Here is a 15,405-nt window from a genome sequence, read left to right as displayed (position 1 = left end):
CTTCTGTGCTAGTAAACTTTGGAACTCTATGCCCCTAACTTTGCTCTCCAAATCCAATCTGCTGCAATTTAGGAAGCAGCTAAATGCTTGGCTTTTTATTCAGTCACACAGTTAATCTCATTGACCTGCCTAGGCTATGATGGCCTATTGGGGTTGAACACAAGAGCTAAGACACCTTCGGGTAAGTGCGCGCTCTAAAAAATAAAATTACATTACATTACAATTATCAAATGGTGGTTTGTAGGCAGTCTGAGGCCAGCTGCGTGTAGCCAATCAAAATTAAGCCAACTATTGACAATGAGAGAACAGTTGTCAACTTGCAGTCAAAGCAAAGCTGTGCTTAGGATTGAGTGAACCGCTGCACAAAAAGTGGGAACATTTCTTCCAACCAAGTATCAACACTCAAAAACTCCCATCAAAAAAGCACTTAACATCTGGAGGCATTCTACTTCCCAATCTATACTAGAAATATCTTCTAAAAGAGGCAAGATTCCAATTATATTGACTCCTAAGAAGTTGAAAGGCACATCAATTTCTAATTCGAAGGTGAGCCTGGATGTACCTATGCCATTAAAACCATGATGGAGTCCAAATACATGATTTAATGCTGGATGATGGTACAAATCCCAGACAGGGTGTTATTTTGAAGCACTAGACACTGATTACAATACACAAAAGCTCAGCCTTTGCAAGACTCGCAATTTGAAGTAGACTGCCCTTTGGCAAGGCCTGGTACAAACATCCACACCTTTCCCAATATTACTAAGGTCCTGACTATGAGCCTGGTGGTCCTCGGACCATCAGACTTGTGGGGGTGCGGTGGTGGCAGTCTCCTGCCTGCCATATTAGGAGTCAGACAGTCAGCAGTGGGGCAATACAGGCCCCCACAGCCCCTGCGGTGCGGGGTGCCCCCAAACTCCAGGGGGCCCCCTCAGCACAGAACTCTGGCCAGAGAGCTCCCGATTTAGTCGGAGGGGCCCCTTCCTAAACCTTGTAGGTGTCCCCCTCAAGTTTTGTTATGCCAGTGGCAGTCAGACCTCCACAGCCCCACCGCCAGGGAACCACCATTCCATGGTGGTGTTGTGGTGGTGTAGAGGCATCCATATGCTTAGCGGGACTGCATATTAGGAGTTTCCTCTCCGCCAGGGTTTTCAAGCAGGATGAGCCGCCATGAACACCCTAACTGATAGGAAACCTCAGTGCCTCTGTACCCTGTGGATGCACACAGAGGGGTACATTTTGTGGATAGCACACAGGGGAGCACAACATGTGCCCCCCCCCCCCCCCTGTGAGCATGCACACCAGTTCCTGCAAGGCATGGACTTTTCAGTCTATGTCGTGCAGGAACTTTTTTTGGCGTTCCCAAATGTGGTGCCCATTTTTAGAGGCACAGCCGTGGGAATGCCAAAAAAAAGCCTCCCAGACAGGAGTAAACTCCTAATCTGGTGGACGACCTAACCACAACTTTGGTGGTGCGATGGCGGGGCGCGGGGCAGACACCACCAAACTCATGATTGGGCCCTTAGTGAAGTACAGACTAGAGACCAGGATAAGAAAGGCTTGTCACGTTTCTCTGAAGAAGGAAAACAAATGGATAATACGATCTAAAGAATATAGAAGAATACAGGGTTTGTTCCCCCATGCGAAAAAGAACGCCATTCGAAAACCAGTTCGGGTGTAACTCGCCAAGAAAGAGGCTAGCTTAGAAATTCCAAGATTATATGGAAGAGGATGAGAACGAGACAGATTTTATCAGTGAAAGCTGAAGTCAGACCCACTTTCGTAAAGTTATTAAACTGCTGTTCCTCGTGTGATATACCAGACTAAGTAAATCTTTCAGAAATTAGGGAAAATTAAGAATAAACTCTGCAATGATGAATATATACAAACCAGTTTCTTGGCTATCGGTGTTATATGAAGGGGTGCTCTGTGCTCGTGAGTCGATTCAGTCACTATTTCCGTAGTAAGAAAAACCATGCCATAACCAAGGATTCTGTCAGTATCCAGCACACTGCCTCCAAGAAGGGAATCAAGCACTGTGTAAGCTCAGCCAGTGCCTCCTCCCTTTGAGTAGATGTATACATTCCACATTGCTTTACATTATGTTATGTTATTGGCCTTTTTATAGTGTACTATTGCCCATTAGTGTTACTACTGTCGAGTACCTGTCTGCTTTAAAATGCAAAAAGGCGCATTTTTAGAAGTAATTACATCATTGAAAACAGTCAGTGAACTACGTGTTATGTTACTAGACGATCTGTTTAAAAATTCAACAAAGATAATACTATTCCATATACACAACCAAGGGTCAGAACACCATCCTATCCTATCTTTTCGTGTTGAATAGAAGTGACATTCTTTAGGGTCATTTAAAAATGGCAGGTGGCCCAACAGACATGAATCGGGATCTCTGCTTTCAAGGCGGGTATCTCTAGAGCCCTCACTGCAGCCACAGTTGTGGCAGTTGCAGTGAAGGCTGTGATCTTTTCAGAGCATGTGCCATGTTTGTTGTAGCCGCTTAGCTTAGTTTTTGCTTTTTCGAAACAACCCCTTTTGCAGAAGTTTCTTTCTGGACACAAAAGACCGCTGGGCCTGATATACTGAGAGGTCACTCCAGGTGCATGATGGTCATTTTTATGATTTTCCTATTCAGAACCACCAGTGGTTTCTGGCAGTCCTTGACAAGAAAATGCACGTCTTTAGAGCCATCCTGAATAGAGCAAGTCTTCTGCCGTACTTTTACTGATGGTCCTGTGGTAGATGGGATGTTATTCAAAGTTTTCAGATGCTGCAGCAAGTTACGGCTTCGCCGCCAGAAACCTGGCATTTCAACTACTTCTAAATGGGGCTGATGAATCATGAGGGCGGCAGACGGGGAATCTACCACTTTGTGGCTGGTGCACACTCCTTCAGCAAAGTTGTAAATGGTCCTCAGAAGTCTTTTACAGATATCCACAGCACATACAGAAAGGTTTATATAGAAGAGGATTCATATATTACGTTGTTTGAACTAAAAAGTACAGAAATGGAAACCGCTATTGGTTTAAAAATTGTTATAAGGGAATGATCATTACAAAGACAAGGGGGCATATTATCAAGAAACGGCGTTAACATTATCGCCGCTTTAGCGACAGGACACTACAGCTAAAGCGGCGATAATGGGCTTGATGATATGCCGCAGAGAATTCCAATAGAAGCCCAGGTTCTGGTGTCAACATGGGCTTCTATGGGAATTCTCTGCAGCATATTATCAAGCCCATTATCGCCGCTTTAGCGGCTGTTGTCTGCCGCTAAACCGGCGATAATTTAACGCCGTTCTTGATAATATGCCCCGAGATTCGGGAGTTGGATGGTAAAAAGCATGGAAATCTGTTGTGAGCACGGGGATGATAAATTACATTTCCTGCTGAGGTACACTGCACTTGTATGTTTTTCATATCTTTCGTGGGGAAAGTAACTCATCATGACATTTGAGGAGCAGCAGCTTGGAATTCCACTCGTATATTCCAAGACATTGCTGTATTAATGAAGGGATGGCATCCAGTGGTGGACGGATTTTTTCATCTGTTTTTCGCTTGGCTCAAGTCTCGGGCTCATGACCTGAGTGAGCATGTGACCTGCTAATCTGATCCGTGCTCTGCACGCGCACTTATAATAGCTTCATTCTGTAAATACAAGTTTTCAATACCTTTAAACAGCTCTGCAGCTTGATCAGTAAAAGATGCTCATATGATTGATTCACAGCGCCAACCCGCTGGACAGGTTACAAAATCATGCCCACCACAGAAAACTTTAAGAAATTCAAATGAACTTTTCTAATTAAACCACTAGATGGCAAGCTAACCACAGCATGCTCACTCTTAACCTCTCTAGCTGCTAAACTAAAATTGAAGATCAGTAGCTACTTTCCTTTTAAGATTGGCAAAATATAACCATTATCGACATTACTCTTTTTCAGGGGTCGAGAGGCGGCCAAGGCCTACAAGGAGCGATGGGTCTCAAAGGGAACAATGTGAGTACTGACGCAGTATAATATTGGGGATGGGTGCATGCCACGCCCCTCGCAGGGACAGGCAACGGGGAAAAGAAAGAGAGGCCGTATCTGAGACTGCCAAGAGATCAGCGAGAGTCCAGGGTGACGGAAAGGGAATGTGGGGTTGGCCTTCACTTGAAAAAGATTGTGAGGGTGGTATAGTGACAGAGGTTGTCCTTATGAAAGACTGGAGTACACTCAAGCGACAGAGTGTCAGTGCAAGAGAGTGTGAGCGAGAATACCAACGTTTTTGTAAGATTATGAGTGAAATCGCGTGTGTGTGCCAGATTGTGGGACACTTCAAAAGCAAGCACATGTCTGGGGATGAATATGCGTTAGTCCTAGAGAGCGATTATGAGTGAGTGAGTGACTGAGCAAATGTGAGTCAGGTTCCCGGAGTGAGACAATGAGTGAGAGAGCATGTGCTAGCGCAAGTGGGAGAGTTTGGAGTATGTGAGTGAATATATGCCTAATCCTGTGAGAGCTCAGTGTGTAAAAATGTGCATGTAAGAGAGTGTGTTTTAGATAGGAGTGATATCACGCAAGTGAGACTTCACATGATGGAATATGCCAGGAGAGGGAGTCAGTGTGACGTACAAGAAGACGACACGCATTGCACTCCAGAGTGTGTAACACGTTTTTGATGGACCCCTCCATTGCTTCCGCAGGGCCTCCCCGGCATCGACGGCAAGGACGGCACTCCAGGTGTCCCCGGCATTAAGGTGAGTGCTCTGCAGGAGCCTTGTTTGAGAATGTGGCATTAAGTGCCCCTTTCTTCCAGGAGTATCAAGTATCCCCTATGAGGCATATCGGAAAAGCAACCCGCTCTTTGTGGGGTAAACTGCTCCACTCAGGAAACATAGGACAGGTGCGCACCCCTTTAATATGTATCACTAAGGCAGTGACAATGTTCCCACGTCCTCAGTGTTCTGCAAAGTGCCCATTGTTTTCAAGTGTAATATCATCAACTCAGAAGCTTTTATGCAAAATTGTCACCTTATGTACGTTTCGTCAATTTAACTGTGATACATTGTGCTCATATCCTTCGTGAGCCACAGTCTTCCAGCCATATATCAATCCTGCACAATGTCCACACCCTCACTTTGCAGCTTAGGCAAAGAAGGTAAGTTACACCAAAGCGCTCTCCCCCTCCATGTGCAGCAGTGGTAAGCATAAACACAATCTTAAAGTGCCATCTCCCACCATGGAAAACAATATCCACGAGAACCACCTTTACTTCAAGTCCACATCCTCTAAGTGCAACAGTATTACAGGCAGGAATCACTTAAAGTGCCAGCTTACTCCATGTGCATCATTGGCGCAGCTAAGAATTCTCTCTGCATATTGCACGAGTCATCCCTTTGCAGCAGTGGTACAGCAGGAGCGCTCCCCCTTAAAGCTGCCTCGTCGCCATGTGCAAGACTATTATAGCCAAGAATCGCCCTTCAAAGTTCCCTCTTCCTCCACCAGCCTCACTGATGCAGCCAGGGTGTGTGTCTCTAAATTGATCCTTGAAGTGCTCCTCTATCCTTTTGATGCTCCTGCTAAGATCATCATTCTTTCTTTTACAACGCTGATCCAGTCTCGAGTTCACCCTGCAAACCATGCGCATCCTCCATGAATTGAATCACATTCATCAAGTAGGAAGCACCACTGCGCATTGCTCATCTCTTCCAACATGGGCAGTTCTTTCCCAAGCAGGAAAGATCTCTGAAAAGTGCTCAGCTACTCCACGAGCACCTCTTGTCCATCCAATAAACCCCTGCAATGTTCGTACCCCCTCCATCGACAACTCTTGTCCAACCAGCCAACATTCCTACAAAGTGCTCACCTCCTCCACGGACAGCTCTTTTCCACCCAGCAAACGTCTCTGAAAAGTGCTCACCTCCTCCATAGGCAATTCAGGTCCAGTCAATAAACATCCCTACATAGTACCATCTCCTCCATAGGTACCTCTTGTCCATCCAATAAACATCCCTGCAATGTTCGTACCCCCTCCATCGACAATTCTTGTCCAACCAGCCAACATTCCTACAAAGTGCTCACCTCCTCCACGGATAGCTCTTTTCCATCCTGCAAACGTCTCACCTCCTCCATAGGCAATTCAGGTCCAGTCAATAAACAGCCCTACATAGTACCATCTCCTCCATAGGTACCTCTTGTCCAACCAGTAAATATCCTTGCCAAGAGCTTACATGCTCCATGGGCTAGTTTTGTTCACAAACCAGACAGCCCTGCAAAGCCTTTATCTACTCCATGGGTATCTGTTGTGCGGCCAGCAACCATCCCTGCAATGTGCTCACCTTTTTTCGTGGTCAGCCCACAGACATCCTAAAAACTTCTCACTTTCTCCATGGATAGCTGTTGTTCAACAAGGCGTCCCTTCCTCCACATAAACAATCACTAATGTTGATTCCCCCCAACACAGGCACCCTTGCACTATGGTGCAAAGGGACTTGTCTTGGTACCTAGGCAGCTGAGTTTAGCGCCAGTGCTAGGGAACATGCAGGGATGTGCCGTACCATAGTAAATACGGTGCATCCCTGTGCTTTCAGGATGGTGGAGCGTGGCGCTAGCAGTTTTTGCTTAATTCCACGCTTTGCCATTTACTTTTAAATATACTCCCTAGTGCTCACTTCTTCCATGGGTAACCTTGCCCAACTGAAAAAGTGACCCAAAATCAAAGCATTAAGTATCAGCCTCCATGGGGTTACCTGTGACAAAATGGGCTTCGTTTAGATGTTTATGCATTTGCCATAAAGACAGTATATCATCAAGGACCCATTTGCATGCAGTTTCAACTCATGAGGTATACATCTAACAATCCGGACATCACCCAGCGCTAATTTTCTGAAAGTTCCTAATTTTCTGAAAGTTCCTATGTTCAAGAAGACAAGAATCAGACAAAAGGCTTTCTAAGTTTGAACACCTAAGGATTGGAATCTTCGTCCGCCCGCCATCAGACCAGAAGCTTCCCACAATTTAGTTCATCTTTAAAGATGCGGCTGTTTGTTAGTCTAGTCATCAAAGTCTCTCATTCTCTGTCCTTGGTTTTTCTACTTTTGATAGCGCCGGGATCCCTGTAAGGCACTGGAGCTTGTAGACAAAACTAAACTCAACTTAAGCAGCAAACATGTCTGCAGAGTGCTCACCTCCTACATGCACACTACTATTGTCCAAGCAGGAAACACCCACAAGTGTTTGCGATTCATTTTCTCTTTTTCTCCCCAGGGTGGTCCCGGACAGTTTGGTTTCCCTGGAGTACCTGGCCACCAAGGACTGGCAGTAAGTACTGTATTGTGATAACCTGTAGCACGCCTTGTCTGCTAGTTACATTCACTCACTTCCCTGCAGAGGGGCTGGCTTCTGTCCCTCACTGGGGAATAGTCCAAAAGCCTCACCTTAGAGAGAACGGGAAAAGGAAACAAAACGATTTCTGCTCTCATACATTTCAGTGCCAGTGTTGTGCACATGATATATGCAGGCGTTCATGTGCAGAGATGGGCGCTGGGTAGTTTGCATACTGGAGTGAAGTATTTCTAACGTTGTCGAGTTGACTATGAAGTATTATTTCTATTTTGTGTTATGCATTTGCACAGACGTCCCGTCGATTTTCAGATTCATGTAATATTAGTGAAGTAGTGTTAATTCTGTGATTCTGGCACACTATTGTGCACTATTTACATGATAATTATGCCGTTGTGGAAAACCAAAGTACACAACCCCTATGAACAGGCGTTGCATTTTGTACATTATGTATGTAATCCCATATCTCCATTATTTCTCTGGTGGTCCAAAGGCTTGGAATACTAGTGTAGTATCTCTTTAGTTCGTGCATAGGTGATCCCATAGTGAGGTTCCATGGATTTGCCTCACTGCGATGCACGGTTCCTTTGGTAATCGGATAAATTTGGAACACGGTAACTATGTGTGATCGAAGCACTGTATTGCTGTTGGAGTGGCACAATACAGTGCAATAGTCGTAGGCTTATGTTAACATTCTGCACTCTGCGGTGCAGTGTTCTTTGGGCAGTTTTTTGGGTTTGGCACACTGCACACTGCGCTGCCAGCTGTATTGTTTTGGATTTTACAGACTTTAGCGCAGTATTGCTATGGCGATGCAGAAATGCCACGTTCTCTGGATGCCCCAGGCAGTGATTCTATATTCCTCTGGTAAAGATATTTTTATTTTTACAGAATGACCGTGTTCTCAGGTCTTTGTTCACAGTAGCGCAGTATTCCCATTGTAAAGCTGTGTTTAATTGTTCAGAGCCGCACGATAGTAGTAAGATAATGGCGTGTTCTTCATTCAGAACAGTGCAATGCTCCTATGAGTTTTTCCTCTATGTAGTGCCATTTTTATATATAGATGTATCTTTTTTCGCAGTAGTATAGCTTGCCTTTCATAAAGCTGTGTTTTGTCACAGTAGGGCAGTATTTCTACACCTATACTGAGAGTTTGGCACACTATACGTACGTCGTTTGGTAATTGGTAGCAACATTTCTATTTCTCCTTATCAGAGCTGCGCTTTCCAGTGATCGTCATGTCCCACCTTTCTGTGTCTTTAGTCCCACTTGGCTGACCCCCACCCCCCCCAGTGGACAGAGGTAGCTGTGCGTCAGTCAGGGGGCTGTAAGATGGTGGGGAAAGTACCACAATTGGCTGTCTTTAACACATGGACTATACTCATGTTTCTTTCTTCCTATTCTTAGGGTCTGCCCGGACAACCAGGACCCAAAGGAGGTGTCGGTGCCAAGGTATGTGCCCATTGACACATTTGTACCAGCATCCCCTGTCCACATAGAAACATTTATTTGGCACTCTACATAGGGGTAAGAAAAAGGAAGTCTTGGAAAAGAACTGAAGTATCTGCAGAAGGCTGTGACAGAGAAAAATGACTGAAACGTGTTGTGTATGTTGTACTGATGAAGTGGACCTCTTTGAAAGTATACAGATGCGCGAGGGTGCTTGGGGAGTGTATATCAAGCCTCTATATGCGAAACACATCACAGAAAGCTCAGTAGAATTTAGGGGAGGCCTTAGCGAGGCTGTCTATGTATATCGTACCAATGAAACTGTTAAACATGTTAATGAGGCCAGGCAGTCAAAGAGGACTGGACCAGAGGGCGGCCTAGTACTGACCTTAAGTCTGTCTCCAATGGTGAGCTTTTGCATGATATGTGAATGTCTGTGCAATCATCAAGCTGGAGCAGGTATGAAACAGATGGAAAGGGACTATGCTGGTACTGGTCCATAAGAAAGGCTCAAAATGCAGAGTCCATCAACTAAAATATTCTTTAAGATCTTGCGAGAACTCATGGAAGAGCAGACACTAACGCAGAAGTGGTTTTGGAATGGAAAGTCCACGGTGCACAGGCCACGGACACTAACTGCCCTCGGAAGCATGCATAGTAAGGTGGGAGCTGTGCCACTGCGTTGAGCATAAGTGGATTTCACCAAGACATTTGACTGAGTGTGCCTTGTGACCCCATGCTTATGCTGAATAATTGGGGTGCCCCAAATAAACTAGTAGAACTCACTAGTGAGTTTGATAGGGATAACTAGAGTAGAGGAAGAATTGGACGCGGGGAGTTGTCACTCACAAGAATCTCAAGTAACGGAGGCGTGAAGCAGCGGGGCATGCAGGCACCTGTTACTCAACAACTTCCTCAGTAGACCGGCATTTGGTAGGAGCGGGTTAGACTAACCCTGCCCCGGAAGGGGAGTGGCACCTTGTGTTATGCAGATAATTTAGTGCTTTGTGACTGACGCCTGCTGGGCTCCAGGGAGCTCTGGGGGTTTCATAGTTCTTGACCACCTGTGTGTTAATATGGAAAAAGTAATGACCTTAGACCATGCTTCCTACACAGGGACCGGTATATCAGTCAGTTGGTTGGAAGAGACAGGAGAATCCTTAACTTTGATTTACGAATGATAGCAAGCTTACTGGGGAACCCACAGTGGGCGGCAGAGCGAGCGCCGCGGCTGTGCGGATGAGGGCCCTGAGGAACTCTGCCCTCCTTTATTTTGCTGTTCCACAGCAGCTTCAATAAACATTTAAAAAGCAGCAATTAGTAATGGAGCACAAGCCTGGTTTCATGAATCTAGTGCTAATCCCTATGCAGAGGAGGCCCCTATAGTGAAGTGCTCCAGGACTTAGCCAAGTTACCCCATGGTTGTGACTTTCCTCGAATTTGGCATAAGATCAGCCTGGTCGGCCTGTTTGACTGACATGCCAATGTGCCTTTACAGCTTTGAGCATTCTAAAGGTGGCACTTTGTGGCAGACATGCCAATGTGCCTGTACAGTTTTGAACATTCTAATGATGGCACTTTGTGGCAGACATGCCAATGTGCCTTTACAGCTTTGAACAGTCTAAAGGTGGCACTTTGTAGCAGACATGCCAATGTGCCTTTACAGCTTTTAACATTTTAAAGGTGGCCCTTTGTGGCAGACATGCCAATGTGCCTTCACAGCTGTGAATAGTCTAAAGATGGCACTTTGTGGCAGACATGCCATTGTGTCTTTACAGCTTTGAACATTCTAAAGGTGGCACTTTGTGACAGACATGCCAATGTGCTTGTACAATTTTGAACGTTCGAAAGATGTCACTTTGTGACTGACATGCCAATGTGCTTTTACAAACCTTTCATCATTCTAAAGATAGCACTTTGTTGCAGAAATAATGTCGACTAGCATAAAAGCAGCATGGGTGTTTGTTACCAGAGTTTGGCCTGGTTTTTTCAGTTGAAACAAAAGGAAGTACTTAGAAGTGTTGCTGTTATGAAGGATGTAGTTTAGAAGCTCTTAAGGAAGCTCTCAGAAATGGAAAATGATCATATATGACAACAAAGGCAGCTCTTGAGCAGGACTTTGGGGCCTCTGCATATGAAGTGCCTTGTATTTATCCTGCTGAAAGATGATAGGGTGGCATATAGGGGCATACATTCCCAGCACTTCCCTCTTTGTGAACCAGGCGATGAAAGGATGAGAGATTTTGCCAGTTGTACAATAGCTCAATGAAATCCTCGCCTCTTGTACTTCTGCAGTGCTACAGAGAACTGCAGGCCAAGTATAGCTTTCCATTATTAAATAAATCATTAACCTGCAAAGCCAAGCAGGCGAAAGAGCCATTAAATGTGAAAACTGTAGGTGATGGCATTTTCTGTAATTTATTTGGCACGATTTTCAAAAATTTAGTACAACGTGTGTCATGAGATTTATATACTGTTTTATAGAATAATTTTACGTTTGCAATATTGAATATGGTTTTGCATAAATGTTAAACGTAATTAAATTATGAAAGGTCTAATAAGAGGACAATGAGCCCTACAGGCTGAACAATTCCTTTTTATTTCTAAGACCTATTTCTCTGCTACAGCGTTATTCCATGGCATGCCTAGAGGGCAAAGAGATAGGCATTTAAAGAAGACATTTGAGTTAATTCCTGGAGACTAAATCCTATACAGGTTTCAAGATGACTTAAAAATACATGCAGGGCTTGTTTCACTACAACAGTCCCCTCTGGGCAGTGGGTAAATGACTAATAATGCATCACAGTCACTACAGAACCCGATGGCTGCCTTCTAAGAATGTAACAGAGGCAGTGTTGTGGCCCTCGGTCTAGTGTTCAGTGTGCACTTGCTCCAGTGTGCACTTAGTTCAGTGTGCAGTGGCACTGGAGATGGGAATGGAGGTGAACTGGTGCAGCATGCTGTTCTTCCAGTGCTGGGCATCAGAGTTAATACAGTGTAAACCTGCAAGTAGGGAATGCCATAAATCAATGCAGGGCATACACAGAGTCCAGTACTTATTCATTGTGATGTCTCCAAGTCTGAGGGATGCCTTGTCTATGCTTACTTCTGTCTGTGACTTTTGCAGGGTGAGCCTGGGAGCCGCGGGGAGCCAGGATTCACTGGAGCCCCAGGCAAGATTGTAAGTCATGTTGTTGTGTTCAGGTCACTGGTTTTCCTTTCATTTTACTCACCTTCAAGCATCCCTTTTTAAAAATCTTAGCCTTTTTACCATTCTAGCTTTCCCTTCTCCACCCTTTCCTGTGCCGCTTTTACGTTTCCACTTCTTTGAGTCTTCCTTAACTCATTTTTCCCATCTCTAACTCTTCCCTCCATTTCATTTTTTACTTCATCTGTCCCATCATTTCCCCTGTCCTCTATTCACCATTTCTCCTTTCTTCCTTGCATCCCTGCCTTCCCTACTCCCTGGATTATTAGGGTTTTTTCCTCCATGACTCATTCTTTTCTTCCCTCCTCTCTTCTCTCTTTTTCCATTCTCCTGCATTCCTTTCCTCTTTTCTTCCTTATCTTCACTTCTTTTTACATACTTTCCCGGGCCTTTGCTTTTCTGCCTTATTTCCTCTATCCCACCCGCTCCTTTTCTCAATGTCATTGTTTATTCAGTTGTCAACTTCCATCCACAAGGCTAGTTCACATTTGGTAATGGATAGTTTCAGAGACATTATTGACTCATGATGTCTTCTCATTGCTAGCACCTGCACGTCCTGAACTTTCTCTACTATTCCTACAACTCACTTTCTGGTTCTTGGCTCTTCTGAGGTGTATTCCATACTGTCTGTCTGTCCATACACATGCACTGCAGAAGGGAGGACGTTTACACAGTTCTTTCTCTAACTCTCCTGTCATAGACTTTTGTGTACTGTTGGCACGGGGACATTGTCAAAATTCCCTGTGCTGTACCGTGGATGGAGCTGTCATGTTTTAAATGATGTTTCTCTCTGTAATATCTTTCAGGGTGAGCCAGGGCCACGAGGAGAAGTAGGACCTCGAGGAATCGGTGGACTCAAGGTGAGTATAGAGAACTAAAACTTAATGATGTGTCAAGCACCGATGACATCAAGTTATGTCTTCCACAACTGGTGGCTCATTGTCTATTTAACCCGCTTGACCGATGATATTAGAGGCTCTGTCATCTCTCTGTGCCATTGGTACCTCACTGCCTCCTGACTGGTACTTCATTGTCACTCTCATTGTCTCCTGACACATCACTTTCTCCATAATCTTCCGATGGCTGTTACTTCATAGGGGCATATTATCAAGACAGGCGATAAAATTAAAGTCGCTTTAGCGGCAGAAAACTGCAGCTAAGACGGCGATAAGGGGCTTGATAATATGCCCTATGGAATTCCAATTGAAGCCCATGTTAGATGTGAAGGACATCTAACCTGAGCTTCAATTGGAATTCCATAGAGCATATTATCAAGCCCATTATCGCCGTTTTAGCTGCAGTTTTCTGCCACTAATTTTATCGCCTGTCTTGATAATATGCCCCACAGTTCCTTTCACTGATCTGGGTGAGTTTGTGCTCCTACAAAGAGTCTCTGTGGCTGGCCTTCCCTAGGCACAGATTACCAGAACTCGATTATCGGCTAAAGGACCAAAAGATAATGTGACGAAAAACTTTTTCAAAGGGACCCTGAATTTAGGGTGCATAGGTGTCAGGCAAACGTAGAAGAGGTGCACATCAACGTACTGACACACACCATAAAAATCACACCGCCTAGAGTGCGACAGATATCTTTAAATGATGAACCCAGTGATAGGCAGATCAGAAGGATTTGGAAACCTGGGCCCTAGAACAATTATTTGTAAATGAGGCAAGTCCTTTTGACATTAATTCTATCTTCTACCTTTTAATGCGAAAAAAAGTGATGAGATGAATGCTTGCAAATAGTCGGCAATCGCTCTGGGTAGTATTACAACTTATCAATTTTTGCCCACTGTGACACTCTAGACAGAGACCGACATTATTAAAATCAGTACTGACCCTGTTTCTCATGGAAACAGTTCATCCCAAACTGCCAAGTAGGGACCCCTCCAGAAAGGAACCTAAGCAACCTCAGACCAGTTTCGGTCATATTATGTCTTGTCAGTGAGGTATAGTTTGCATCCTGTGGCACAACGAGGAAGAGACCCACATCGGTGACTCTCACTTTCTCCCTCTGATGTGTTATTCTGGCTGTCAAAGCCTCCATTGAGAAAAGTCACTCTCAATGACTCCCTTCTCATATGTGATTTTTATCCTCAATGCCCACTGTATCCCTCTCATTGCTCCTTGTCGTCTACAAAAATATCAAGGGGCTTATTTACAAGCCCATTGCGCCTCCGGTGTGTCACATTTATTGATGCACCGGCAGCGCAATGGGCTTCCCCATATTTACAAGGCCATGTAAAGTCACGCAGGGTGACTTTACATGGCCTTGTAAATATGTTTTCCTTTCATGCATAACTCTGCATGAAAGGGGCGTTCAATAGGTGTTTCTGTGGGTGTTTCCACTCAACATCCATGGAACTGGACGCATTCCCAGATTTTAGTTTTGTAAACCTGGGAATGCATCAGAAGCGTACGCCTCCCCAGAGGAGACGTAAGGAGGTGCAACGAGGAGAAATACTTTCATTTCTCCTTGTTTTTTCCTCTTTCTATGCATGCTGCAGAATGCAGCACACATAGATAGAGAAAAATGCCTTAAATTATTGTTTTTGTGCAGAAAGGTTTACCTTCCTGCACAAAACAATCATCCCCTCAGCGCAGGCACCCTCGCAAAATGACGCAAGGGTGTCTTAGTTGGCACACGTACGTCTCCTGTTTGTGCGCCGGCACAGGGGAGAAGGACAGGAATGCCCTGTACCTTGTAGGTATGGCACATTCCTTCCCTTTTATTTTGAAGCACAGGAGTGGAGCATGAAGGCTTCCTACACTGCTGTGGGTCAAAATAGTATAATGAGGCCCAAAATAACTAAATAAAGTTCTTTCCTTCAAATTTCATCATTATTTTCTTTTCTCATCTTCCTACCTTCTTCCTCATACCTCAGATATGTGTAGCAATGTTTATCTCAATTCCTTTGTCATTCCTTCACCCACATTATCTTTCTTATTTTAGGGGGATCGTGGTGAACGGGGACCTGTGGGACCTATTGGATTACAAGGCAAAACGGTGAGCTGGATTCTGTTACTGATACATGGTTCTAAAAGCAGCTGCTTTTTTTTTTTTTGGGGTGGAGTCAGGTAGTCCCATTCCTAACTGTACGCTAAAATGGTGAGCCAAGGTCGGCAGCCGAAATGTTAAAGGGCGTGCGCTGGGTAGAGAACCCTCCAATGGCGCAAGGGCCAGAGCAGCTGGCTGACCATTACTGCCCAGATCCAGACAGTGATGGTTAGCTGCGCTGACGATCGTAGCTTATCGATTCAGTGGAATACCATTTCACTTCTGCGCCTCTTATTCTGAAGTGGAACTATTGGCCTGGATTACGTCGGCGCTCTTTTTCAGGGGTATTATCCTTGAGTAAGTTATTACCACTGTATCCTTTCACTAAGGTGTGCATGTCTACCATTCAGC

The 15,405-nt window shown here is 44.8% G+C and overlaps 1 protein-coding gene across 1 annotated transcript in view; it reads left to right on the top strand.

Annotated features, from left to right (window-relative positions):
* COL9A2 (collagen type IX alpha 2 chain) overlaps positions 1-15,405 on the top strand; it is a 137,564-nt gene that overhangs the window by 88,844 nt on the left and 33,315 nt on the right. Inside the window, exons 17-23 of the mRNA XM_085648025.1 lie at positions 3,959-4,012; positions 4,702-4,755; positions 7,265-7,318; positions 8,747-8,791; positions 11,916-11,969; positions 12,803-12,856; positions 14,950-15,003. Of these exons, the coding sequence (XP_085504151.1) occupies positions 3,959-4,012; positions 4,702-4,755; positions 7,265-7,318; positions 8,747-8,791; positions 11,916-11,969; positions 12,803-12,856; positions 14,950-15,003 (369 nt within the window). The remainder of the gene's footprint in view (positions 1-3,958; positions 4,013-4,701; positions 4,756-7,264; positions 7,319-8,746; positions 8,792-11,915; positions 11,970-12,802; positions 12,857-14,949; positions 15,004-15,405) is intronic.

The sequence above is a fragment of the Triturus cristatus genome, chromosome 3_2 (assembly GCF_964204655.1).
Source record: "Triturus cristatus chromosome 3_2, aTriCri1.1, whole genome shotgun sequence".
NCBI lineage: Eukaryota > Metazoa > Chordata > Amphibia > Caudata > Salamandridae > Triturus > Triturus cristatus.
Note: the sequence above shows the minus strand (reverse complement) of the source record. Positions and strands in the feature narration are given on the sequence as shown.